We start from the raw sequence: 27,626 nt of genomic DNA, 5'->3' as shown, positions 1-27,626 counted from the left end.
TAGGCTCAAATAAAACACCGTGTGATCCCTCTTGTAGAGGTAATTTTTACCATGATCCCTTCACTTTGTTCCATATAGCTCTGAAATAGTTTTTCTTTCTCTTATACGATAAGCTTTTTAAGATAAAGAAAAAATTATCTATAATTTCATAGAGAGAATTTCTGTAACATTTAACAATAACATTTATGAAGAAATGTTAAATTTGAAATCCATTGACAGCAACCCACCTGGTTAGCTAATCTCCTGTCAGTGGGAAGAACAATATTGTACAATTTCCCGTACCAGTAATCTCAAGAATCTTCTGCTTCATAGCTAATAATGCTGCATGCTTCACCATAGCATTGTGAAATAGAAATATAATGTAAGCCACATATGTAATTAAACTTTTTCTAGAAGCTACATTAAAAAAAAAAAAAAAAAGACAGCCCTGGATCAATTGGTTGAGTGTCATCCCATGCACTTAGAGGTCACTGGTTAGATTCTTGGTAGGGGTACATGCCTGAATTGTGGGCTCAGTCCCCAGCAGGGGGCAAGCAGGAGACAGCTGATCAACATTTCACTTCTACATTGATGTTTCTCTCTCTCTCTCTAAAAAAATAAATAAATAAATAGGTGAAATTAATTCTAATAAAATATTTTATTTCAATAAGTCTAAAATATTACCATTCCAACAAATTATCAATATAAAAATTATTAATACATTCTTTTCTTTCATACTAAGTCTTTGAAATCTGGTATGTATTTTATACTTATAACACATTTTGGTGTGAACAAGTCAAAGTCACACTTCAACTGCTCAATAGACACACATGGCTAGTAGCTACCATATTGGAAAGCTCAGGTTTGATATGTTCTGCTGTGCTTATATACCTAATGTCACACAGGAATTTGGTAGATCCAATAGTTTTTCTCAGTATTTTGGCCTCTTTGCCCTTCTCACTACAGAATTTTGACACCTAGCTTGAACTTGGCATTTGCAAGGTTTGAGAAGATTCATGCTGAGAAGTAATGGAAACAGAAAGATAAAAGATGTAACTAAATCTGAAAATGCTACAATAGTTACAGTGATCATATTTAGAATTTTCAGGTGACAACTCCTCACAGATGCAGAAAAAGTTTGCCTCTTTTTCACAATGAGAGTGTATGAGGATAGACATGTACAAGTAACTAGGGGAAAACAGGCCCAGCTGAGAACACTGGTAGCTGATGTGAATGGGAGGCAGGCAGAGCTTCTGCAATGGGGCAGGTAAGAATGAGGAAGAAGCATCTTCACCTCTGGTTGAAGAAACGAACTCAACTGGGCTTTGAGGGGGGACTGGGTGATTTACAACATCCAGTAGATGTGGAAAACTCAAGTATTGTGGTGGGGATGCAGTGAGAGTGTGCCTCAATGTAGTGGTCAGGAAAGAGCAAGAGAAATTTAGGGGCAGCCTGTGTTGTTAGGTCTCTGGGCAGAGACTCTCTCTGGTGGGGTCCAGAGATAAGCCTGCAGTTTGGTGTCTCCTGAGTCCTTCTGTCCCTGGTGGTGGCAGTGTCTCTTGAGTCCACACTGAAATCCATAAGGGAAATACTTCTGAGCCCTCTGTGTTTCATTAGTCCAAATTTTACCTTAGAATAGGTAAAGCTTCTTTTTTTCTTTTTCTAAAAAATCAGTATATATTACCATTCAACACTTTTTTGTCATTGTTTTTTCAGCGTTTGCTCAGAACTTTTCACTGTTTTTGTGCTCTTCACTAGCTTGGTTCTGCATCTTGACAGTGTTGATGATTTTGCTGAAGTTTGAAGAACAAAAGTATTTGGTAGAAAATTCTGTTTTGGGGTTTGAATCTGCTAAACCATAATGGGATGGCTAAGTCTAGGTAGCTCTGGATATAGAATATGCTTAGGGCCATGGTCGGCAAATGAGCCACATGCGGCTTTTTGGCCTCTTGAGTGTGGCTCTTCCACAAAATACCATGGCCTGGGTGAGTCTATTTTGAAGAAGTGTTGTTAGAAGAAGTTTAAGTTTAAAAAATTTGGCTCTCAAAAGAAATTTCAATTGTTGTACTGTTAATATTTGACTCTGTTGACTAATGAGTTTGCCAACCACTGGTCTAGGGAATTGAAATGTTGATTTGGGGTTGGGTCAGGCTAAGGAACAACCTTAGGAACTCTGATCCAAGGATGAGATGCTAGTGTTGGCTAAATGACATTGCAGGAGCATGGGCATCATCATGATCCTGGAGAAAATTCAGGTTGCTTAAGGGCTTTTACTCATGTAATTTCTCTTGCTTGGAACTTACTCCTTTTCATGCAATGCTAATTTAAAACATTAGTATTTTCTCCAATACTAGTTTAAGAATTTTCTTAACAATTCTTATCTAATCAACTCATTCATTCATTTATGCATTTATTAAATACTAGAGGCCTGGTGCACAAAATTTATGCATGGAGGCGTGTGTCCCTCAGCCCAGCCTGTACCCTCTCCAATCTGGGACATCCCTCTCACAATCCAGAACTGCTGGTTCTCAACTGCTCGCCTGCCTGCTTTCTTGATTACCCCTAATCACTTCTGCCTGCCAGCCTGATCACCCCCCTAACCACTCCCCTGCTAGCCTGATTGATGCCTAACTGTTCCCCTACCAGCCTGATTGCCCATAACTGCCCTCCCCTGCAGGCCTGGTCCCCCCCAACTTCCCTTCCCTGCAGGCCCAATCACCCCCAACTTCCCTCCTCTGCCGGCCTGGTCACCCATTAATGTCCTCCCCTGCAGGCCCAATCACCCCCAACTGCCCTCCCTTGCAGGCCTGGTCCCTCCCAACTGCCCTCCCCTGCTGGCCATCTTGTGGTAGCCATATTGTGTCCACATGGGGGCAGCCATCTTTGACCACATGGGGGCAGCCATCTTGTGTGTTGGAGTGATGGTCAATTTGCATATTACTCTTTTATTAGATAGGATATTTCTTCAGCATGCAAATATTTATTGGGTACCAAGTGCCAAGCACTGAGCTAGGTGCTGGAGATTCAAAACCAGTAAGGCCTTCATCTCCATCCCTAAGAAGCTCATTACTTAGAGAATTCTCACATCAACCTACCCAGATTGGGCCAGCAAGGTCTGTCCAGTCATTCTTTAATATTCATGTAATTGGTTTGTAATCAATTTGTTGTTTTTATTCCTACTATATTCTCTGAAGTGACCTGCTTCCCCTGAGTGACTAGACATTTTTATTAGTAAAAATTATGCTTTTTTCTTTCTCTCTTTCCTAGTATGACTCTTTGTAGGTCCTGATATTTTGTAGAGAGTGGGGCACAATAACACTTTGCTAATGTTCCTTCCTTCCAGGGTGTGTGAATGTTGTCAATTGATAATTATTTTTTACACATGGTTATTGGTATTGTTAATAGAAGGGTTTGGGGGACAGGCTCAACAGACATGAAAAGGGTCACCCCAGCACAGTTTCTTTAAATCATCTATAGACTAAACACAGCCTCTATTGTCCATTTACTCAAAAGATACCTCAAGACACTCCCTTCTCAAAGTACCACAGTATGTTTGGCATTGGTTTCTAATGACAGCAGCGTTTAATGAAGGCTCCATCTATCTGGGTATCTTTTCTCTGTGTTGCAACTGTTCAAGAAGTACAGCATTAGGGAATTCCCCTAATGAAGTGCATAAACAGTAACTTTCCTTCAAGCTGTCAGTGAAATGCTGTTACTCAAGTGAATTTCAGTGACCCCCTTACTCTAGAGGGAGCCCAGTGTGGGAACAAATTTTTGTGGAGAATACACTGTTTGTTTTGCCGTGTTGATAATTTCCTCCTGTCTTTGAGGCTGTCAGATAACCAGGAAGCTTATTGTTTCTTAGGACAAAGGTATTTGCAGAGAAACTGATCAAACTATTATTATTAATCATCTCATTACTGAGGCATCACCAATGCTTTTGTGCATTTGAGGCTACCAAATAGATTAAAGTTTTATTATGAAAATAATGGAGGCATACAGGAACAAAGAAGCTTATGAGCAAGGGGTGGGAGACTAGTTCTTCCTTGGCTGGGGCACACTTGTGTTTAGGAGAACTGCTGCCTCATTCCTGCAGGAATGCAGCCCCTTTAGGGTTCTCCTGAAGGTAACTGTGGGCTATCATTGTTAAGGAGATTTTTTTTCTGATAAAGGCACTGACATGCTCCTTGAAAAAATGGACAAGGAAAATTCATTATAGCACAGACAGAGGCTACTAACCGATGAAGTGAGATTTTGCCCTTTGCTTTGCTTTGCTGAGAATCAAGAGGAAGAAGGAGAACTGTGATGGGAGGGAGAGAAGCGCTCTCCTCCCTGTATCCATATTCATAGCACTCAATTGCAGGATGACAGATGCAGTATACCCATATTTCATTCTCACACATGCTTTTCCTGTCTCGGACTGGCCGTCTAAGTGGCTAGAACATTCAACCAAAGAGGCCAAGGCTGAATCTGTTCCCATAGGGAACAGTGCATTTCATGCCTCACATCTGCCCCAGGAGGCTCTGCCCAAGTATAGCGAATATGTTACAAATATTTCATGGGACGTATACTAAAAAGATGATTTGTAATTTATCTGAAATTCAAATTGGACTGGTTGTCCTGTATTTTTATTTGCTAAATCTAGTAACGCTACTTAGGGCAGAATATGAGAGATGGGCTTCAAAATACTCCTCCTACCTTGTAAGAGCTGGCTATGGATTACCTGTCCTTGACCTCAGTCTTCACCACAGATTAACTTTGGAGCAGACATGTAGGTAGACCCTGTTGTTTCCAGAAAGCTTCTGGGAGAGCGCTCCTGTCTTTCTTGGGTTTACTCTTACCACCTCTTATGACCACACCCACCTGAAAATGGGTGTAAGATTGGTGTGAGAAGATATCCTTTGGGGTTTGGAGGTATGTTTTAATGTGGAGGCAACAATAACAGCTTTGATGGTTGGGAAAGTGTGGACCTTAAAGTTGGGGAGAATTGCCCTAACTGGTTTGGCTCAGTGGATAGAGCATCGGCCTGCAGACTGAAAGGTCCCAGGTTTGATTCTGGTCAAGGGCATGTACCTTGGTTGCAGGCACATCCCCAGTAGGAGATGTGCAGGAGGCAGCTGATCTATGTTTCTCTCTCATCGATATTTCTAACTCTCTCCCTCTCTCCCTTCCTTTCTGTAAAAAAAAAAATCAATAAAATATATTAAAAAAAAAAGTTTGGGGAGAATGATTTAGGCGGGTGGGGGGAGGGTGGGGCACATAAGGAGGAATGCAGCCCAAATGCACCTTGGGTACACTCAAAAGAGAGACTTGTCCTTCTTCCCACCCCTTTCCTCTCTCTCTCTTCTCTCACTGTTTCATTCATTCTTATTTTCCTGCTTGTTCCCTTCCCCCAGTATCTGAATAGTTTACCAAGAATTTAAGACTGTTTCTCACATTAGCAGTGTTTATTGTGAGAGCTTGTAGAGCCCATGAGGAGAAAGAATCCTTCAAACCAGGTCTTCCAAATACTCCTGGGGAGGGCGAAGATGAAGTGGGCAGGGACCTTCTTTCTCTGTTTTGAACCCAACAACCTCACATACTGAACCAGGCTTTAGAAAATTAAAAACAAAACAACAACAAAGGAGCACAAAAATCTGACATTTGCATAACACTTCAAAGCGTCTGAGCAACTCCCCATATAATATTTTATTTAAGTCTAACAATTTAAAATTGTTACAACACTAGAGGGGCTAAAGGACTTGCAAAGGCCACTGAGTGACGGAGCTAGTTTTTAATATTCAGGCCAACACCTTTCTCTGCAGGGAGGAAGGCAGAGGACACAGAGATGTGTGGAATGTCGGAGAGGTACAAATGGAGCCTAAAGACCATTCCTGTCTCTCAGTTTCATGATGAATAAGCACTGAGCCCTTGACCACCTGGCCAGCTCACAGGAGGGTCTGGGACAATGGAGCTCAGACAGAGTCCTCTGGAGAGAGTAACTGCTGGGTCTGGGGCAGCCTCCTCTTGGGGTTCTTTCTCCTGCATGGAGCCACAGTGGTGAGTGCTTCATGTGCAGAGCCCCAACTGAGTTTCCAGGGAGCAGAACATGGCTGGTCCCTCCCTCAGTGTGGGTTGTTGAGAGAACTTGGTCCAGAAGCAGACACTGCAAAGGAGAGTTCAGAGAACCCGGGCAGTAGCAGCTGAAGAGGGAATCACACCCTGGGGACAGCCACAGTTTCCCACCGAGTTCCCCGCCTGTCTCTGGAGAGCAGCATTCAGTGAAATGGGCCCCTGAAGTGGCTTCTGGCAGAGGACTGAGGGTTGCCTTTCCTTCCTGGGGCCTTCCAGCTTTGTCTTATCCACAAAGACTACTTTGATACCGCCTCTTTCAAGGAAGTAGCATGTTGGAAATGAGATATTAGGCTTGAAAAAGCACATTTGAATTAATATTTGGAAGGAGATACCCAGATCAAGGGGGCAGCTGACAGAGCTGGGCTCAGAGACAAGGTGTGGAGGTGACTCAGGTTCCTGGGTGTCCTGACCCTCCCAGGGCTGTCACGTGCTCCCTGGTGGCTTCCTCTTTCCCCACAAGCTGGCCCTGGGGAAATCCCCACTGGGCACTATAAGAAGGCCCTGGACTCCGTGCAGAAGCCAGCTGCTCCAGCCAACAGCACAAGATGAAGCCCGGCCTCCCCTTCCTAGAAGCACTTCTGTTCCTCCTCGGCCCAGCTGCAGGGGCTCTGGGGACCACTGTACCCAGCCCCAGCTCCTTGCCCATCACTGGCTCCTCCGTCGTCTCTGACTCCGGCTCCATCATCGGCTTCGGTGCCTCCAGCTCCAGGGGTAGCGCCAGCAGAGGCTACAGCTCTGGCTCTGGCTCTGTGTCCCAGGTGAGTTGGCTCCAGAGTCTGAGAGCTGCATTCATTCCCTTCCTCTCGCTTTTTGGGAACCTGGATATAATTTCATGGATGGCTAGACCTGAGCACTCTGAAAGATTTACGACGCCCTTTGTTAACTGTAGGTGCCATGGAAATGAATTAAAACCTGGGTGAAATAATTAAATTGTTAGCAAGAGAGATGACATCTGGGTTCTCCAGCAGGCGACGTTCAGGAAACAATCTAAGCTTTAAAGAGGGTCTTTAACCTGGCTGCACTTTAGAGTGGGAGGAGGGATGGGAGGGGCGCTCCAAAAGCAGAGATGCCCAGGTTCTATCTTCTGTGAGAACTGTTAGGGAAGGGGCCCCGCCTGTGCAGCTCCAGAGAAGCTTGTCCAGTTAATTTACTGCCCAGCAGGGCCCCTGCGGATGGTGAAGGAGAGCCCCGGAGGGAGAGTGAGCCACAGTCTCTCATTGGAGCCCTGGCGGTTTCTCTGAGCCTGGTTTGTAAAGGAGATGGGCAACAGAAGTAGGGGAGGAGACATTGGTCTCTAGGAAAGTCTTATTACACATAGATATTTTCCCAGGGGAGTAATAGTTCTCTTTCAATCTTCCTTATAGGGAATTTTTAGAGCCATTTTTAGTTGAAAATAACAGAAGTAGCAACAAAGCAAACCATGCACTAGAGAGAAACTGGTCCAGCTGGAGGCTACATCACAGAACGCATAGTGAGCCCAGTTCTTTCGGGGATGAGGCCTATGGACCTTCTTTAAAGAAATAGAAAGAGGCATGGTGGGAGAGAGATGAGAGGGCAAGAAGCAATTCCTCACTTCTCTGCCTACATCAGCTCTGAGCCTTTCAGTAGGAGCTTTGCCCTGCAAAACCTAGGCTTCCCATGCTCAGGTGTGAATTGGGGTGGGGGAGTCTTAAATCCCCCAGAGCCCATTCTGCATTTCTGTGATCTTTACTCACAGGTCAGGTCTTATGTGATCATGTCTGAATGGAAGGGCCAATGGGAAAAGGGGAGGAAAAGACTTTTGTTTGTTGTTTTTGTTTTACCATCAGGGCTAATATAGGCAATACAAATTTATTGAATAAAAAATAGTTAGGATAGGACCCAGATAGAAATGGCAGCAATGGTGTTCATTGGGTGCCTAATAAATGCCAGGACTATGTTAAGTGCATATTATATATTATCTTATTTAACCCTAAGAAGTATATAAAATTAATGTTCCCATTGTAGAGATGTGAAAATGAGGCTTATAGAGGTGAAGCCATTGGCTAAGGTCACTAAGCAATCAAGTTCTGTAGCTCAAACTGTCTGCCCATGCTCCTCACCATCTCTCTCTATGCAGCTTTCTGTATTTTAAAGGCATATAGATGAAAATTGCTTATATTTAAGAGGTGAATGCCCTGGGAATCCAGATTATGCACAACTATTCTTTGTAGCCAGAAATCAGATGCATCATTTTATTTCATTTAACTAAATGATTTTCATGGAGATAATTATAACTTAACATTTTTTAAATGAGGCAACAATAATAATTTATTTTGAAACTTCACCACCAATCAGAAATCAACATTTGAGTAAGGCGATTAGCTAAAATAACAGAAAATAAAATGTAGGTCAAGAAACAGAGAAATCTAAAACACCTATTATCTGATAAGGAGATAAATATTTAAAAGTAGATAAGAAATGGTAGTTAAATTGTGGTTAGAGGTTTTAATTTCTTTCCTGGTTTGCTTATCTTCCTCTGGTGAGTCAGTATTACAATGCCAACTTCTTTTTTACAGCAGACAGCAAGGTGTTACTTCCACTGTAAACCCAGTTTTCTAGGGCTGGCTCTCAGCTTGATGAGCTCTTTGGAAAATGGTGGAAAACCCCTTCATAACTGTCATTGAGCAAATTCCAAATGTATAATTTTCTGTACTTTGAAAATGTTGAGTGCCATTATTTTATGCCTTGAATCTTCACAGGCACTTAGGCTTGGCTGCTAATTAGAGCCAATTGCAACCTCAAATCACAAATGTGAGTCGCACCTTCTGCTGTAGCGCTCAGAGCACTCTACATGCCTCAGGTGCCGCCCTCCAATGGAGGGGCCGCCCTCAGGGTCCTCGTTTCACAGATGAGAAAAGGCTCCATGCTTTGCTCCACACAGTAACCGGCAGAGTCGGAACCGGAATGAGTCATGTACTTTTGGCATCAGGCTAAGAGGCTGTTGAAAAAACGGAGGCTTTCACCATGCAAATGAGCCTGATTCCCCTGTCTATGCCTCTAACACAGAGCCTGGCACATTGTAGACACCAGGAAATGTTAACTGAACACATGCTGAGTTAGGGCCTACCAGTATGAGGTGTCAGGGTCCTCTTTGCCCTCCACAAGGGGAGTCACATACCTTCCCAATAACTACAGGGACAGGCACTTGCCTTTGTCTTCCATTCTCCATATTACACACACATAGAGTTTAAGCATTCACCACAGAGAGAGACCCATCACCATTAGCTTCATTGTCTTTGAATGCGAGGAGCAAAAATATCTCTAATGGGAGACACTGATCAAACTTATGGACCATTTTGATGTCAGCTGAGCACGCTGGGCTGATGATAAGCAGGATGGCAGCTGGGGAGTCCGCAGCACTGGGACAGAGATGTTCAATAGAAGCTGGTGGAATGACTGTCAGCAGGGCTCATAATTATTTGCCTGCCTTTCAGGTGAACTTCAGGATGAAAAGTTGTTAGCTAGTGGTTTCTAGTTGATTGTTTGAGACTGCTTGATGACCTGCAGTGTTTTTTTGAGTTGACAGAGCTTTTCACAGAACTCGAAAAATGGTCCAACCTTGCCTTGTGTCGCTAATTAACCTTCCCTTGTCAAAATGCAATGTAAGACTTTTTTTTTTATTATTGGCACGGTTTTTATAATAAGCTATTTCTTGAAAAGCCCATGATATATTGGTCCTTCTGTAAAAGGCTTGGCATGCTTGAGCTGGAGTCTTTCTATCTTCAGAGGGAATTATAAAGCTGGTTCCAAGGGAAGCTGGCCTCTGTGACAGGTTCCCAGTGTGGCTTGTCCAGTCCTTATTCATCCTGGCAAAGACCCTTCAGTTGCCCCCCTCCTAGCCCTGGTGTTCAGCATAAACCTCCTTGTCCTTCCTCCTTATTCTTCAGTTTTTGTAGGTGTGGGTGTGATTGGGAAAAAGAAATTGAGGGATTGTCAGGAATTTACTTGGCATAGGGAGTTTGGGGTACAAATATATATATATATATATATATATATATATATATATATATATGCAAAAGACAGAGATCACTGATGGAATAACTCTTGATTACAGAAGCATCTAGGTCCAGCTTGCTTAGGAATCATGGAGGTTGGTGGACATTAAGTGCACAGAACTCACAACCTTAGCTGCAGCCAGCTGACCTCCTAAACTTTGAGAGGAGTAGCCTGGATTTATTTCACACTCTGCAAACCATCGCTCTCCTCTTGATAGTTTCAGAAACAGATACTTTGGGTTGAGGTCCACAGGTGAGCTTCGGGCTGGCGGGCAGATGAGATCACTGGAAGGCACAGCCAGGTGGCTGCCAAGAGTTACTCTGTAAAGCAGTAGCAGCAATAAAAAATGTTAATTGTGGCAGGATCCCATTGGGGAAGTTCAAAGGGGACAAAAGAAAAACCACATCTTTCAAACCTGTCATTTTAAAATATGCAGTGGCAACGAAGTGTGAGCCTGAATATTTTAAAGAAACATCAAATATTTTAAAATGGCTTTTCTGAAAGTGGTAAGCTGGAAAACTTAAAAAATTTGCACAAGACCTTCAAACTCGTACATTGTTCAGTTTTTAACAAATGGCTGGTTTCTTTTCACTTTAAAGGATGTTAATTATACCATTTCCCAGGTGAAGAGAGGATATGAATTTGCATTGTATATTTTCACTGTAACCCATATCCTTGATGTTTTCCTCATTCCTATGGGGGGGGGCGGGTTGGGTTGGGGTTTGGGTGAAGGTGAGGAAAAGAAAATGAGTAAGTAGAAGGAAAAGGAAAGTAACATGTACTGATCACCTACCCTGTGCCGGGGACTTGGTTTACATCACGCAGTTAATTTGAAGGACAACCTGGGAAGTAGGTTATCTCTGTTTGACAGATGAGGAAACGGAGACTTAAAGAGGGAAGTGACAGGTGTGGTAGGCTAAATAGCCATCTCAGATGGTGACTAAAGAAAGACTGACTTTATTTAGGGAAAGGGGATGGAGAATGGGATATCCAAGGAAGGGCTGCACAGCACCAAGCCAGGGGGACATTGGGTCGATAGTGGCAGCACTCAGGAGCTGGAGTTTCATCCTTATATGCAGTCATTGGCGGGAAACTTTTGCAGTCAGTGGGTTTGGGGGCTGAATGGGGCGGGGGCGGGATTGGAATGCAGATGGAGTGCAGATGTGTGATCAGGTGCCTTCAGGACAGTGTCCATTCCTTCTCTGGGCTGACTCCTGGTGTCCAGCAAGCTTTTCTTCTGGTCCTTTGTTCTCGTGTGTAGGGAAACTTACAATGACCATTAAGGGTTATATTGCTCCATAGTCCTGTCAGGTAAGTGGTAGAATTGGAATTTAAATTTAGGACTCTCATTCATTCTTTATTTCCCTTTCCTTACATAGGGACAGTAATAATTTCCTTTAAGGCTCCTCAAGAAAGGAGAATCTTCTTTTAGATAAAAGTGGCTAACACAGTGGTTTAGCCCAACAGGTGGGAATGTGGCGAAAATGCTAAGAGTAGTTACTGCCTGTGACTCATGGCAGTTTTAGCTTGTTTCTATGATTCTATTCATTTATGTATTGGACTCCACTTGCTTGCCTCTAAGCACTCCTTTGACAAGCCAATTTCTGTCACTCCAGTTGCCAAAAAGCTCATTTCTCAGCTTATTACTGATGTTGAACTTATTTTTATTTATAGTTTTCCAATTTCACCGGCTCCAAGGATGACCGCGGGACCTGCCTGTGCTCTGTTGCCCTGCCAGACACCACATTTCCCGTGGATAGAATGGAACACTTGGAAATCACAGCGCACATCCTCTCCCAGAGGTTCGAGAAAGAGCTTTCTAAAGTAAGCATTTCCCCCTCTCCCAACAATATCTTAATAAGAACAAACAACCAAGACAGAAAACTTTAAAAATTAAATTTATTGGGATAACATTGGTTAACACCCTTATGTAATTTTCAGGTGTACATTATAATTCAACATCTGTGCACTCTATGACGTGCGCACTACCTGAAGTCTAGTTTCCTTCCATTGTCATGTGTTTGACTTCACCCTTTACCCACTTCACCCTCCCCCCACCCCCTTTCTCTTCTGGAGCCACCATTCTGTTGTCTGTGTCTTTGAGTTTGCTTTTGTTGTTAGTTCACCAAACACTTTTACTCAGGACTTTCTAAGCAGCTGTTCTTCACGGCATCACAGGCAGCGTGTTTGCCTCCTCTGGAGGCTTTAGCGTTTATTTACAGCACACCTGTGGAGTTCTTTACAGGAGGAGGAATGAGGGCACGGAAGACACGGGATGGGGATTCTTCACGCCATGGGTACACTCACAGCAATATTGCGGTGCTCATGCCGCTGGAAAGAGGCCTGGAGCTCTCCCTGCAAACCCCAAGTCTACAATGGTTTTTGTTTCATTGCTTTTAATTCCTTTTGGTCTTCTTCTTAGTCTTCCCTCCAACTTTGCTTTCTTTTCTTTCCTCTTCTCTATCCTCTTCATGTTTTATTTTATCTTCCTTTTCTTACACTTTTTCTTCCTATTCCTTTACCCCTTCCCCCCCCCCCCCCGCCCCCCGCTCTGCCTCAGTCCTTTCCCTGTCCATTCCTCCTCATCTTTCTTTCCCTTTCCTTATTTTTTTTTAAAACTCTTTTTGGTTTTCTCTTACTTTTTGGGAGGCCCCTTCTATTTCTCTTCCTCTTCCTTCTCCTCTTCCACTCCCCCAAATCTTCTGCCTCTTATACTCCTTCCTTTCTTAAGCTTTTTATTTATTTTCTTGTTTCCTCTTTTCAATTTACTTTTTTTCCCCCCTCTCCCCCTTTTGGTGGTTATCGTCTATTGTCGCAGTGGGAACAGTACATGAGACGTGTCCAGCATTAGACCAAAATTAAGGCTTCCCTGGGAATCTGAATCAAGACTAAAAGGTCACTCAGCCTCGGTAGAGACCTTGACTCCACCCCTGATTAGCCCTTTCCTCCAGTGGAGGAGGTTGTCCTGCAGGCCTGCCTTCCTCTGAACTGGCTGGAGCAATGGGACTCCAGTTTTGACCCTTTCTACCTTTTGGCATTCCAGTTTTGACCCTTTCTACCTTTTTAGCCAACTTAAAAATCAATTAGAAAGGCTCCCATTTTCTGCACAGGTGAAGTTCACGCTAGGCTATTATCACATTATACATTATTAATTACAAATCCATTAATTTACAAGGAGCTCTGGCCTACCTGCAAGATTCAAAATAAGTTTCCCTGAGACATTTCAGTTTAGCTACCACAATATCCAGCATAGTTATCCTATAAGACAAAAATTATGGTGAGGCTGGCATTCTGCTTTCAGCCTGAATTGGTAGATAAATATTCTAAATTTAAATGAATGTCCAGGAAAATGTGTTTGACAACTCCAGGAACCTAGCTTTTTAAGAAATAAAATGTCCTTGAATTAATCAGCAGAAAAGGCATAGCACTAAATTATAAATTCCAACCATTAATATTCATAGCCTTATTCCAGCATAATCAAGTACAGATAAGAAGTTATGCATAAAAACATAACAAGTGGAGGAAAATCCTAGGTAAAGATCTCTTCAGTTAGAGTCATTTGCTTTGAAATAGTGCAAGCTCCTAATTTGCATGTCTTCTCTGCTGGCAGGAGTGTGAAGGGCAGTGTGAAGCCCCCTGCTGCTCCAGAGAGCATGTAGCTTGCCCGTTTGTGAATATGGGGCATTTAATTCCAATTCTGTGAGAGGGGCAGGTGGCATCTGCCTTGCTAATAATTGGCAGGGAGGGAGTTCGGAGTAGAGGGGAAAACTTTGAGTTCTGAAAATGTCAGTAAGTTGTCCTAAAAATATTTGTGATTAAGGCCTAATTAGATAGGTGTGACAGTTGATAATAAAAATAATGTTAATGTTATGTTTGTGCTTTTCAAAATGCTCCCATTTCTATTCTACTCTCAAGGCAGATAGGCCCATGTTTTCCTTCCCATTTTAGGGAGGGAAAATCAGGTTCATAAAGGTAAAGAGACATAAAAGCAAAGGTCATTGCTCTCTGGTTGGTTAATCCCAGTTCTCTTTCCTCTCTGCCATACTGCTACCATCCTCCAGTGCAGACCCAAGAAGAGAGGCAGTAGGTCACTAATGCCTTCAAATCCAAAGTTATCTCTTCAGCTGAGGGCTTTTGAGTTTCCAGGTGAATTATTATAGCTGTCCCTAGGTTGCCTTGGAAATCACCGTTTATCTAGAGGCCTGGGGGAATGCCCATTTGGGCAGACCAGTAGAAAAGGGTTTTCGCTGCCTTACATTGATTCATTAGCTGCCAGTACACAGAGAAGACTTACGTCTCTGTCTAAGATGCTGAAAGCGTTTTATACTTCTCTGTTGTTTATGATACGTCCTCTTGTGACACAAAAGGCAGCTCAGGATTTTATTTCTCTGGAACGTTATGTTCTTTGGGTCAAGTTATTTAATATCAAGCATTTGCTAATAGCTCTTCATGCATGAGAAGGTTGAAGCAGCCTGCAAGACATTTAGGCAACTCATAAACAAGCAACATTGACTGAACAATGTTTTGTGCAGTGAAATATAATAAATTAAAAGGTCAGATTGAAAAAAACCAAAATCACTGTTTCTCTAATAATTGCTGTAATTTACTGGGTATCCATTATGCTAGGCACTTAATACATATTATCTCTAGTCTTCCCAATAATCTTGTATCTTGATACCTTTATCCCCAATTTATAGGAAGAAACTAAAGCTTAGAGAAATTAAGTGATTTGGTCAGATTAGAGTTCATGTGGTTATAACTCTGAGGTGCTTCATATGTTGTGATGGTCAGTTCAAGCTCATTTAATCTCATTGCATTATTTTGAAAGATATCATCACCATATCTAATAAAACCCTAATATGCAAATAACCGAACCGCAGAACAACTGGTCGCTGATGCACACTGACCACCAGGGGGCAGACACTCAATGCAGGAGCTGCCCCCTAGTGGTCAGTGCGCTCCCACAGAAGGGAGTGCCACTCAGCCAGAAGCTGGGCTCACGGCTGGCAAGCACAGCTGCGGTGGCAGGAGCCTCTACTGCCTCTGAGCCAGTGCAAGGACATCCCCCGAGGGGTCCCGGACTGCGAGAGGGTGCAGACTGGGCTGAGAAACACTCCCCTCCACTAGTATTAAAATAAGAATATGCTGCAAAGTACATTTACTTACTTCAAATAATCTGGCCATAGTTATGATCACAGATTTTGGAGAACTGGTAGAAACACAAGCCAGACTAATTCTTTAGTTTAATAGCCTGCTGTATTGCATCCTTACTTATTGCAGGACCACATTTATTGTTCAGAACAACAACAAACATTCCAGAACAAATCCCTAAACACACTTTGATTCTTAGAACCCATCAATGACATAATATGTGTACAATAAATATAAGCATGGACGCTCTGAATGTTAGGCTGTGAACTGAAGGCCAGCATAGATGAATCTTCCAAAGCTCAAACTTGTAGTGATGAGGAGGAGCCTTGGGTAGAGATATTGACACAGGGATATATCTCCTTAAGGCTAGACCCGCATTTTTCCGCACATCCTAGGGCAAGTTGGGCTGCCTCAGTTGAGACTGCAGCTTCCAGAGAGCTGGGATGTTCTCAGAATTTTCCATGCCATCTCAGCATTAAAGATTTGTACATGTGAACGTTTTATACTAACAACCGACTTGGATTAGTAAAGTTCAGACTGTGAAGTTTTTCTGGCTCATCCTCAAATTCTCCCCTGTCTTCTAGAGCTCCATGGGTGATTCCAGTTTTCCTGAACACAGTCTCAGCTGAAAGAACCTAAACCTTCCCCAAACAGATCTCCAGAGACCTTTCGTTTAGTGGCCGAACTAGTGCCGGCACACCACACATTCTCATCGCAAACAAACTCCAAGTTATGCCTTGGTTTTCAGAGAGAGCCACATTTTGTTTAGCACAGATGACAGTTGAGTCATTCATTTTTGTGGAACAACAGCTGCGACGTGCCACCAAAATGTTCCAGGAAAGCAGAGGGTGTTTCATTTGTTCTAAGAGCTGGCAAGGCCAAATGCCAACAGGAATACTCATTTCACAAACTTTCATTTCTGCAATGGATTGGCACTTTATTGTTATTATTTTATTATAGGCAAGGTTTTATGTAGAATTTTTTATTTTTTATTTTAGAAATTGAAACCTGGTTACCTTATATCTGTGTTTGTACTTTGGAGGCTCGCTTATTAGGTTTCAGACATATATATGTGTATATATTTAACCTCCTTATCTGCCAAAATATCACCAGCCTGATCATCCTCTGGGTGATGGCACATCTGATGGCCGTGAGCATCAGTTGCCCGAGGAGATACATGAGCAGTGCCAACGGCTGCATTTTCAACTTTCATTAAAATCCTCTCCGCCTGAAGCCCTGGCTCTTTAGGTCTGCGGCCTATGAGTCTATACTAATTTGCACAGTGGGGTTAAGTGGAAGGGCCTAAAATGACAGAAGTTAGGGCTGCCTTTAGTATTACAAGGATTAGAGGCCAACATCTGGCCCTGAATTCATCCAGGCACTGTGGATCAGCTACTTGACATTAGCATGGTTTGGGGAAAAGTATCACTTATGTTCAAATTTTTAAAAAGAATGTAAAACCAGCAACTTATAATGAGCAGATCCTTAAAAATAAAACCCAAACCATGGCATGTCTTTTAGAGATCAGACACAGAAAGAACCAACTGTGTTTATTGAAATATCCATTTGGCGCTTCCAATTATACATTAAAATACCAAGGGAATTTTTGGAAGTATTTTAATGATCAGACATTTAAATATATGCAACAAATGTGTAATTTTAAGGTCTGATTGCAATGATCAGTTCTTGGAATAAGTATGGGTACACTTAATGAAATGTGCACATACACTCATATACTACGTAGTAAGTTAAGTCTTTATGCCACTTTATAAAAGGCAGAGGGGCTCAAAACTCATTGCATATGGTGACCAAGGAAAGACTTGTACTTAGTACATTTCTTCTTCTAGAGCAGTGGTTCTAAATGGAGAAAGGTGGTGGTAGTGGCGGTGAAGGTGAATTTGCCCCCAGGGAACACTTAGCAATCTCTGAGACATTTTTGATTGTCACACCTGGGTGATGGGTGGGTGCCTTTGGCATTTAGAGACCAGGGGTGCTGCTAAACGTCCTGTAATACACAAGAAAGATCTAGTCCCAAATGTCAATAGTGCTGAGGTTAGGAAACCCTGATTTAGAGCATGTGCTTTGAAGGGAGAGTTGATTCAAACAGTTTAGTTTGGAGAGCTGATATCTTCAAATAGTAATTCAGAGATGAAAATGTACTTGCAAATGATGATTCTGAAACAAAATTATTTTTAGTCTATGTAAGTGCAAAATCCACCTCCCCAATTGTAGTAATAGTTTTTTTTTATAGTTTTGATTTGGCTAGATGAAAAAATATATTGTAAAATATATTTTTGATCTGTTTCTTTAATGATTAACAGCAATCAAATTGCCCCCAAGGGTGTGGTAGTAGAGGAAGACTGTATGATCCCACTCTGAGAATTGACTTGAGGTTTTTTTTATTCCATTTTAGGTCAAGGAGTATGTCCAGTTAATCAGTATCTATGAAAAGAAACTCTCAAACCTAACTGTCCGAGTAGAGATCATGGAAAAGGATTCTATTTCTTACACTGAATTGGACTTTGAACTGATCAAGATAGAAGTGAAGGAGATGGAGAAGCTGATCATCCGGCTGAAGGACACTTTTGTTGGAAGCTCAGTAATTGTTGACCAGCTAGAAGTAGAGGTAAGGGGTGAACTCACTTCTCAGTGTATTAATAATAAATGTCCTCAGTTATCAGTGGTAGGTTGAGGATGTATAGATCTCTTTCTTCCGACTTCTAATTCTGCACTCTCTCAGGATCAGGTGACATATCCTGGTGTTCTGCTTAGATGGTAAGTTAAGCACAAGGGGGGATGTATTGACTGAGGAGCAGGTGTCAACTAATGATCAGGGTCCTGTCCCAGAGCCAATGGCATTTACATGTCTCTAGAAAGGAGATGACATAAAACAACTTTATGGACAACATAGATCAAGTGTCTTCTCTGTTCTGGTTTTATCCTCATGGGACTAGAAGCCACAATTTACCTGATTTTGGACTCACTAGATCTGTTTCTCCTTTTGGGTGATCATGTAATCCTTGATCCCTCTTGGAATTTCTTTTTACATACTGGCAACCCTTTTTAAGGGAGGTTCTTCTGAGTATGTTTTAGTGAAGCCTTTTAAACTCTGTGGATAAAGACCATGGTTGAGTAATTTATATCAATGAGAATTTACTAGCACAGTCATGACATAGGCTATAATTGAGAATTCTAGTTACATATTTTAGAATTTAAGTTTTTTTCTGGCTCTCACCACTCATTAAAAACTTAATTATGATACAACAGGAGTAAACACGAGTTTACAGGAGAAGGTTATTAGAAATGAACATTAATGGACATTTGTGGGTGCTTAGACTAAGCCTGTGCTCTATTATTGAAGCTGTTAAAATCTTTGCCATTTTCTTCTTGTCACACACATCTGCCTGAGATCTGACAGGCATTCACGCAAAACCATAAAATGTATTCTTCCAAATGAAACCATTCAGGAGAATCTCGGGTGTATTCTCTAGTGATGTTTCACTAAGTGACAAATTCAGCCTCAGAATGTTTATGAAAGAAATTGCACAATAATATAAAGTCACTCTGAATTTTTATTTTCTTAGATAAGGAATATGACTCTCCTGGTAGAGAAGCTCGAGACACTAGACAAAAACAATGTCCTTAGCATTCGTCGAGAAATCATGGTGCTGAAGAACAAGCTGAAGGAATGTGAAGCCTCTAAGGATGAACATATCCCTGTCGCCCCCCCTCCTCCAGCTCCAGGTAAGCAAGTCACATTTCTACCACTTGATCCAGGCCCCCAGAAGCCTAGAGCGGGGTGGGGAAGGGATTCGGATTGTAACCCTAAGCAAGGACGGGCATTTGCAGTCCTGAGTTTACCCTTCCACGTCTTAGATCTCCTTCCCTAGTAGCTTTACAAACTATCACATTCTGGAGCTCACAGAGGAAAAGCACGAACAATGAGTTGATTTAAAGCAAAATCCACATTTACATATATCCCCTCGCATTTACTAATAGGACAAACATCCCTCCGTGACGAAGTTGCTATCAGGGGGCCTGTGAGAGGGTCTGGAATCTGCATGGCCTCCTCACTCTCTGTGGCTTGTAAGGGCTGATTAGCTCCTTGAGCTGATGAGCTGGGGTTATGACTTGAATCTAGAGTGAGAGGAAGGGAGAGGGAGAGAGAAAAACATTCATCGGTTGCTGGATCAAACCTGCAACCTGGGTATGTGCCCTGACGGGGAATCAAACTCAGACCTCTCAGTGTGCAGAATGACGCTCCAACCAACTGAGCCACCTGGCCAGGGCTCTCTGTGCTCTTCTTAAGTGCATGTTGAGCACCTGCTGTATAGTGTGTCCTGGGATTCAGTGAGGATTTAACGGGTGGCCCCACATGTCCTGTACTTGCGGGTGTCTCCTGTTGTCCCTCCTGGACTGAGTTCCTGGAGGGCAGAGGTGGCATCTCTCTAATGAATCACACTTGGGGTCAAGTATAGCATAGAGGTGGGTGCTCCATACGTACCCCGTGAATGTGAATGGAGGTAGTGGAGTGTAGGGGCCAGGAGCATGGTGTTGGGTCCCCAAAGACCTGAACTTCCCCGCTATGTGACCACAGTGAAAAGATCCTTAATCTCCTCACTATAAGATGGGAGAATAGCAGTGCCTGCCTTGCAGGGTTGCTGTGAGGGTTAATGAAACAACGCTTGAGGAGCTCAGAGCTCTATGATCGGCACTTAAACACTGGCGGTTGTTATTATTACTAACGAGGACCATAGAAATGAAAACCTTGCTGAGAACAAAGGCAAGTGCCAGGTCAGTGTGCGCTTCAGCACATCCCTCCGGGCGGACTGAAGCCAGCCTCTGCTGCAGCGGTCAGCCCTGTCCTGTAGAGACACCTTGTCACAGGGAAACAATTGCTACAGGCCGTGAGCATCTCCGTCTGAATGAGGGCTGTATCTTTTCATCGAAGGGTCAGCTTTTGCTATTTTCATTAATTCCTCTTGTCAAACCTGTTTCCTTTTAGGCCCCGAGTTTCCGGATCTTTGTCAGTGTGGCTGGCTTCTCTAAGGCTTTAATTAGATGCTGCCATAGTTCTAAGCCTCTTGGTCCTGTTCCTTCTGCTGTTGGGAATCTGTAGCAGTATGACATACAGAGGAGGTTTAGGACAAAGGCCATGTTCTGGCCTCTGTAACAAAGTGAGGCCCAATTGGGTCTGGGATCAGTGGTGTCAACATGCATTGTAAATGAGAGCTCGTTGTGCTAGGCCACCAAGGGCTCCCTGAGAGCAAGAGTCGAAGCATTGATACCCCCTGATAATACCTGAGCAAGTCTTTCTTCCTTTTTCTTCTCTTTCTTTTTTTAACCTCAGCAAATCTTCCCCAGGGAATAGATTTTTCTGGCACAGTCTCCTTATGCATCCCTTAGATTGAGGACATTTTGGAGCAGCAATGAACATTCAAGGCCACCTAGCCCCGGCCCATCATTTCTCAGAGGAGGGGACTTAGATGGTGAGGATGCTGCTTTTCCTGAGGCCACATAGGTAGTGACAGGGATGAGGCTGAAATGCAAAGCCCTTCCCTTCCTGGTCATCTCAGGACCGACAGTGTCAGGCGTCAATAACTCAAGGGCAGTGATGGGGGAGAAAGAACACTGCTTAGTATCTAAGGAGGAAACAAGTGAGTCTGTTGGATTATTTTTGTTAGAATATGTTCTCCCAGAACTTTCCCCTAGGTCCTCACACTTAGACTTTTGTCAGCCATCCCAGCCCAGCTGTGTTGTTTAAGCAAATTGGACCCAGATTTCCTCTCACTTTCCTACAACTTTGGCTGGACCTGGATCCCAGCCAAGCCACTTGGCCCTCCTTCAGCTTTGTTCATATTATATTTATGATGTTTATATTAAACTGACTTTTTGTCATGCTTTTAAATCAATTTCTTTCACTTTCTCTCTTTCTGTTTGGATTGGTTGATAATGCAGAATTGAAAAATCCCCAGGCTCCACCAAGTTGTGAGCCTGTGGAGACTTTAATTAAAGTTCCTCACTATTGTGGGACTTTAAAATCTGCCCTCTCTGCTGTTTGGACTGCAGAGTTGCACTGAACAAAAGAGCTCGCATGCAAGTCTCAGCTCTGAAGTCATTCTGTGCCCTCTGGCCCCTCCCTTGCAGCTGTGGTTTGCTATCCCCGTGGTCAGCTTGGTCTTAGAACCAGGACATGCAGTGAGGGTTCAATAAAGTGCACTTTACATTTGCTTTATGCTGCAAATGGCATCTTTTTCTGCTTCATTTCATAGAACTTCCTAATCTAAAAGAATTGGCCTTCTGCTCATTAACTTTTTTTTCCTGAAAACAACTGACTCTGTCTCTCTGTTTCCCCCTGAATCTAAATGACTGCGTAGGCAAAATGTGATGGAAACGTTCAGGTGTTGATCACCATTGTGCTCAGAAATGCTAGGCTCTGTGCTGACACGGGAAGGTGCTCAGTAAATGGTTGGTGACTGACTAGGGTGTGAAAGATTTGGGGTGACCTGCCAAAATCACAAGCCTAGGGAAAGAGCAAAGTGTTGGGTAGCATATATCCAATAATTCAGAGTCAATTTAGTTTTAATTATTTTATAATTATTACTATTTTAATTGCCTAATTTTCACATGTCAATTGTATTCTCCTTTTGGCTCAAAGTTCACTTGTCCAGGTGAGAGAGCACATTGATAGATCTAAGATTGAGTTTCCTCTGCAGGTATATAATCTTCAGCTTTAAATAAAAGTGCTAACCATGATACTTTAAAAAAGCCAAGTTACAGAATTTAAAGTTTCATCATGTGGCTTCCCAGGATATTTTCAGAATATCATGGCAATAGCTAATGAATTACATGGTGAAGAGATTGCCAGTCAAGGCTACCATTGTGTAGAGGTTCCTTGCATGATGTTCTAGGAAGTGAACACCAGGGTCTTTAAAAAATTCAGATATATAGCAGGGGAGAGGGCTGATATTTTATCAATAAGGGTAGATAAACTGGTTTTGAGAGATTTGATTGGTGTTTTATTCCCTTATTCCACAAACACTGTAGGGCTGGCCCTATTCTGAGTACTGGGGTTACCAGGATGGGTATAAAACAACTGTTCAGGAAGGGCGACAGTCACATAGACCTTCAATGGTAACATGATAGTTACCGTTCACTGAGTTACATGTACCTACCTTTTCTCTATTTCTCTGAACAGTCCTGCAGAGTCGGTATTAGTATTTTTTCTTAGAGGTTAAGTAACTTGCTCAAGGACACACAGCTAGTAAGTACTGGGGTCAGGACTGAATTGAAATCTGCCTGGTAATATTTTCATTGTGCCAGGCTGCCTTCCATAGATGCTCTAATAGAGAGAGGTACACCTGTGACTCCTGGAATGACAAGGAAGTTCCAGCAACTCACCAACCAGATTAATACCAAATTACCTTCTCTTCCTTACTTGTGGAGGAGCTAAAGGGGCACTTTTGCTCTCAGTTCTATGCTGTGTTCTCCTCTAGCAGAAAATGCAAAATGATTCATTGTTTTTTCATAGTTCTTGTGTCATGGCTGGGCTATGGGTGGTTATGCCAGTAGCAGGGTAAAGTTGGGATGGAGGGGTAAGGAAGGGAATGGAGTATCTCTAACATACTCCTGAAATGAAGGAAGAGACCGGGAGGGGGGTTGATATAGGAGGGATGGGGAGAAGCTTAGGGTAGGTGAGTAGCTGGGGGCAGGGTTGGGGACTCTGGCTGGGCTGGATGAGCAGTGGGTACTGGCTGTCACTTTCAGCATTGTTTCCAAGACTGTTTGCTGCCAGGAACCAGGGAAGTCCGCCATAGCTTTGCACGGCTATAGTCACATCTGTAGTATTGGCAACAATGCCTAGTTTTTTCCCTGCATTCACTTTTCACCAGAGCCAGCATCCTAAAAATGGCCCAAAGGAGACAGAGGATAAAGTAAAGATAGCAAACAAAACAAAACTAAAACAACAAACAGGAGATTATTTAGGAATGGTGGGGAGGTGAGGAAAAGAGATTTAAGTTCATACAGTTTTAATATTTATACCAGGTATAATTTTAATTTCCTGGCCAACATGTGAAGTGATGAGCCATTATTATTATTAGTGCTAGTAGTAGTGGTAGTGATTTTAAAGAAAATGTTATTTTGGTTCCTTCATATATAAGGATTTCCACATCTAGGACAGAGTAGTTTATTATCTTTAACCCCATGGTGATGATTGAATTAGTTATATGCATCATAAATTTTCTTTAAATATTTTGTGGCTATTGGCTTGGGATATTTCCTTTCCAGGAAGGCATGATTTAATTAAGCAAACAATTCCTAAGTCTTCTAACCTGCAAGAAAAAAGCGACTTTCTTTCATTTCCTCAGAGTGAAAGGTAGTTAAATAAATAAGTTCTCAGGAAGATATTTTAACTAGAAAATCCAGTTTGTAGCATATGGAAACTAAAATACTTTTTGTTATCATTAAACTGAACACACCGCTAACTTTATTTTAATAATTATGCATTGTTTCATAAACAAAAGCAAACAAGCATTCATCTGAGAGATCACTTTTAGAAGAAGAAATAATAATTTATAATTTTATTTATTGTTTCTTTAGTGGGAGCAGTCTCTTGGCTGAACACATGTTGCTTTTTTATTTATGAAATGGCGCATGCATTATTAAAATAAACCAACGACTGTGTTCTGCTTAATGATATGCAAAATTATTTGAGGTTGGGTACAGCGTGGTTTTATTTCTCTACCTGTTGTATGGTTGGCTGGCTTTCCCACCAACTGCAGATTTATGAGAGCATTTAAGGAGCATGTATTTAATTCTGGGACCAAAAAGCACCAGCAGATTGGAAAAACAAAAGCAGGATTTCTAGTAATGGTTTCACCTCTGATCAGTCCTTGAGTGAGGTGGGGAGAGGGAGAGACATTTCGCAAGGAGGAGAATGGGGGTCAGGAGCAGAGAGTCAGAGGCAAAGTTTTGCTTACTGCCCCCCCGCCTCCCCCCGCCCGCGCCACCCAATGCTAACCTCAGGCAATTCTTTGGAGCTCAGCTCACTTCATATGTTCTCCAAAGCTCCCCAATTTCCTCCAAGCATTTAAAGCCAGAGCCAGCAATTCAGGTTCTGCTCCCTCCTCCCCCACCTGCTCTGTTCCAGGCAGCAGGATGAGGCAAAATGTACTTGAAGTTGTATTTTTTTTGTGTTATCCAAGAAACAATCTCACCCATTTTTAAGGGTATTTATTAAGAGCCTAGAAAATGTGTGTTCAACTCTTTGAATAATTATTATAAAAATATGGACGGATTTGTGAACAGGTGGGTTCCCTTAGCCTGGCCTGCGCCCTCTCTCAATCTGGACCCCATCAGGGGATGTCAGACTGCCAGGTTTTGGCCCGATGGGGCAGAAATCGGCAGTCTGACATCCCCCTGAGGGATGTAGCAGTGCCAAAGCAGCCGCCACTCGCCTCGCTCAGCTGAGAGGCACTCCCGCTGTGGGAGCGCACTGACCACCAGGGGGCAGCTCCTGCGTTGAGCGTCATAGGACCGGTAGACCGGTCATTCCGGTTGTTAGGTCATAAGGGTTGCATATAGATTTTATAGCTCAAAAACAGTTTGGGCTCACAGGCATTTTAGAGGAAATGCAAGGTGAAGGGCCTTTTACTCAGCCTGACTCATTCACCCAAGTGTTACAGGGGATATCAATTCAGTGGACCAGTGAGTCTGGTCCCACTTGATTGTACACTTTGTGACAATGACAGAATAGAATGGGAATGATGAGGCACTTGCCTGTCATTCTGTGGTGTAGTACAGCGGTCGCCAACCTTTCAGACCTCACAGACCACCAGTGGTCCGCAGACCACCGGTTGGCAACCAATTGTTTAGTAGAACACAGGTGATAAACAACAAGACCTTCCTTATTGGTCTTGTTGATAATCACCAAGTGCTCTATGTGATGGGCTATGCTTTGGGCACAGAGCAGGCAGGGTTGCCCTAAAATAACTCCAATGCTTCTCAAGGCTGAAATCCTGCCATTATAGAACCATCTTTCTGTATCTTTAAAATATCACATTTAAAACTTCTTCAATTAAGATTCACTTGGGGCAGCCTTGGTACTGGGTATGGATATGCACTTGGAGTCCCAGGCAAAGGGAGAAAGGGGAAGGGAAAGGAGAGTTGCCTGGGACAGTCTTCTCCTTCATCACATTCTTCCTGAGCCTGGCACCTTCTGACTTTATGAGAACAGGGTAAGATTCTGGGATGATCCTGCTTTCTTGATTTTTCTATAAGAAAACGGAAATAAAATACTATTTGCAAAATGCTCCCTGATAGAAGAAAATATATTAAATTCCCCAAATCCTCCGTTTCTGTCTTTGGGCCGTCCCTCTAATCTTGGCAGTTTCATAACCCCATTTTCCAGGTTGAGAGCCAATCCATGGAAATAAAAGGTAAGTTCTCTGTGGAGCAGGTTTGCACTGAGCCTGAAACCAAGAGAAGGTTTTGGCTCTTCTCCATTAGAACCACTGTTGTCATTGAATTTCAACAAGACGACTATGTATGCTTTCCTTTAGTTCTTAGGATAATGAACTGTTTGTATCTTGTTATTCATTTTCTCTAAGAATGCCCTTTTGTTTTCTTGTTTGTATAGGGACATGTGCTCACGGTGGTGTGGTGAACATCAGCAGACCTGTTATAGTTCAGCTCAACTGGAGAGGGTTTGCTTACAAGTATGGTGCCTGGGGTCGGGATTATTCTCCCCAGAATCCAGACAAAGGGCTGTATTGGGTGGCACCTTTGAATACAGATGGAAGACTCTTGGAATATTACAGACTCTATAACACACTGGATGATCTGCTATTGTATATAAATGCCCGAGAGTACCGGGTTCTGTACGGTCAAGGTAGTGGTACAGCAGTTTACAAAAACAACATGTATATCAACTGGTACAACACCCGCAACATTGCCAAAGTTAACCTGACCACCAACACGGTTGCTGTGACTCAAACTCTCCCTGATGCTGCCTTTAATAACCGCTTTTCATATGCTAACGTTGGTTGGCAAGATATTGATTTGGCTGTAGATGAGAATGGATTGTGGGTGATCTATTCAACGGAAGCCAGCACTGGTAACATCGTGATTAGTAAGCTCAATGACACCACACTTGTGGTGCTAGAAACTTGGCATACCAAGCAGTATAAACCATCTGTGTCTAACGCCTTCATGATTTGTGGGGTTCTGTATGCCACCCGTACTCTGAACACCAGAACGGAGGAGATTTTCTACTACTATGACACAAACACAGGGAGAGAGGGCAACCTAAACATTGTCATGCAGAAGATGCAGGAAAAAGTGCAGAGCATTAATTATCACCCTTTTGAACAGAAACTTTTTGTCTATAATGATGGTTACCTTCTGAATTATGATCTTATCTTTGACCAGCAACCCCGCTAAACTGTTTAGGTATTAGAGCAAGAGAGAAATAAACTATTAGTTGAAAAAATGCTATTCTCCACTTGTTTAGATACCTGCAAGAGGATCAGAAGTATATTTGCTTAGTACTAATATTTGGGAGCATAGTTCTACCACACTAGAAACTTAAGATATTTGTCCTGATTTGTCTGCCTCTTAGGATTCATTTCCCTCCTGAAATAAGGCTCTTCCAGGGTGGGGTTGTCAGGGGTCTAGGGACAGTGTGGACCCAAAAAAGCCTTCAGTGAGGTGACATCTGGAAATGATGGAACTTAAAGAGGACTGTGTATGGTTTCTGGGGCTTCTTTGACAGCAGAGAGGCTCAGTGACCAGTCTCCTCCATGTAGCACAAATAATTCTTCCATACCTGACAAAAACCTGGGCCTAATTATGCAGAGTAATACCTGAAGCTCCTTGAAGAACCAAATCTCTAACTTTGTTTTCCTGCTTGAACCTGAAAGGGTGTTTTGTATGTAGCAGATAAGTAAATTTAGCGTGCTTATATTTTATCTGTAAAATCCTCTGAGTTTTCTGGAGAAAAGCGTTTTTGTATATTGAAGCACACACTGAAAATCAACCCCATGTGAATCTGCAGAAGAGGCTCTGGGTTATTTCCCCCCATTGTCTACTTATAGGAATAAGTAGAACCCAAAGATAGCTTGGAAGATTGGAAATAGATTTGCCAACCAATTATTGCACCCCCATCTTCCTACATCTTCTTTTTTAAATAAAAATTAACCAGTTTTTTTTTCATGTAACAAATATGAGATAAAATTACCTTTTTCCCACTCATCATGAATGTTTACTTACATGACTCTAAGACTAAGAAAATCATGGCAGAGATAAAATGGCAGCATGTCTGGTTATATAACAAAGCCCTTGGAGCATATGTGAGACTTGTATGA

General features: G+C 42.6%; 1 protein-coding gene across 1 annotated transcript; it reads left to right on the top strand.

Annotated features, from left to right (window-relative positions):
- Positions 1-6,638: 6,638 nt before the first annotated feature.
- Positions 6,639-26,703, top strand: OLFM4 (olfactomedin 4; the record flags this gene model as incomplete). Its single annotated transcript, XM_079779498.1, has 5 exons — positions 6,639-6,851; positions 11,785-11,934; positions 17,675-17,887; positions 18,846-19,005; positions 25,901-26,703. 5 exons carry the CDS (start codon positions 6,639-6,641, stop codon positions 26,701-26,703), a joined length of 1,539 nt encoding a protein of 512 aa, XP_079635624.1.
- Between the last annotated feature and the right edge of the window lie 923 nt (positions 26,704-27,626).

Source organism: Cnephaeus nilssonii, assembly GCF_951640355.1.
Source record: "Cnephaeus nilssonii genome assembly, chromosome: 8".
In the NCBI taxonomy this organism is placed as follows: Eukaryota; Metazoa; Chordata; class Mammalia; order Chiroptera; family Vespertilionidae; genus Cnephaeus; species Cnephaeus nilssonii.
The sequence above is the reverse complement of the archived record's forward strand: the minus strand, read 5'-3'. Positions and strand labels throughout refer to the sequence as shown.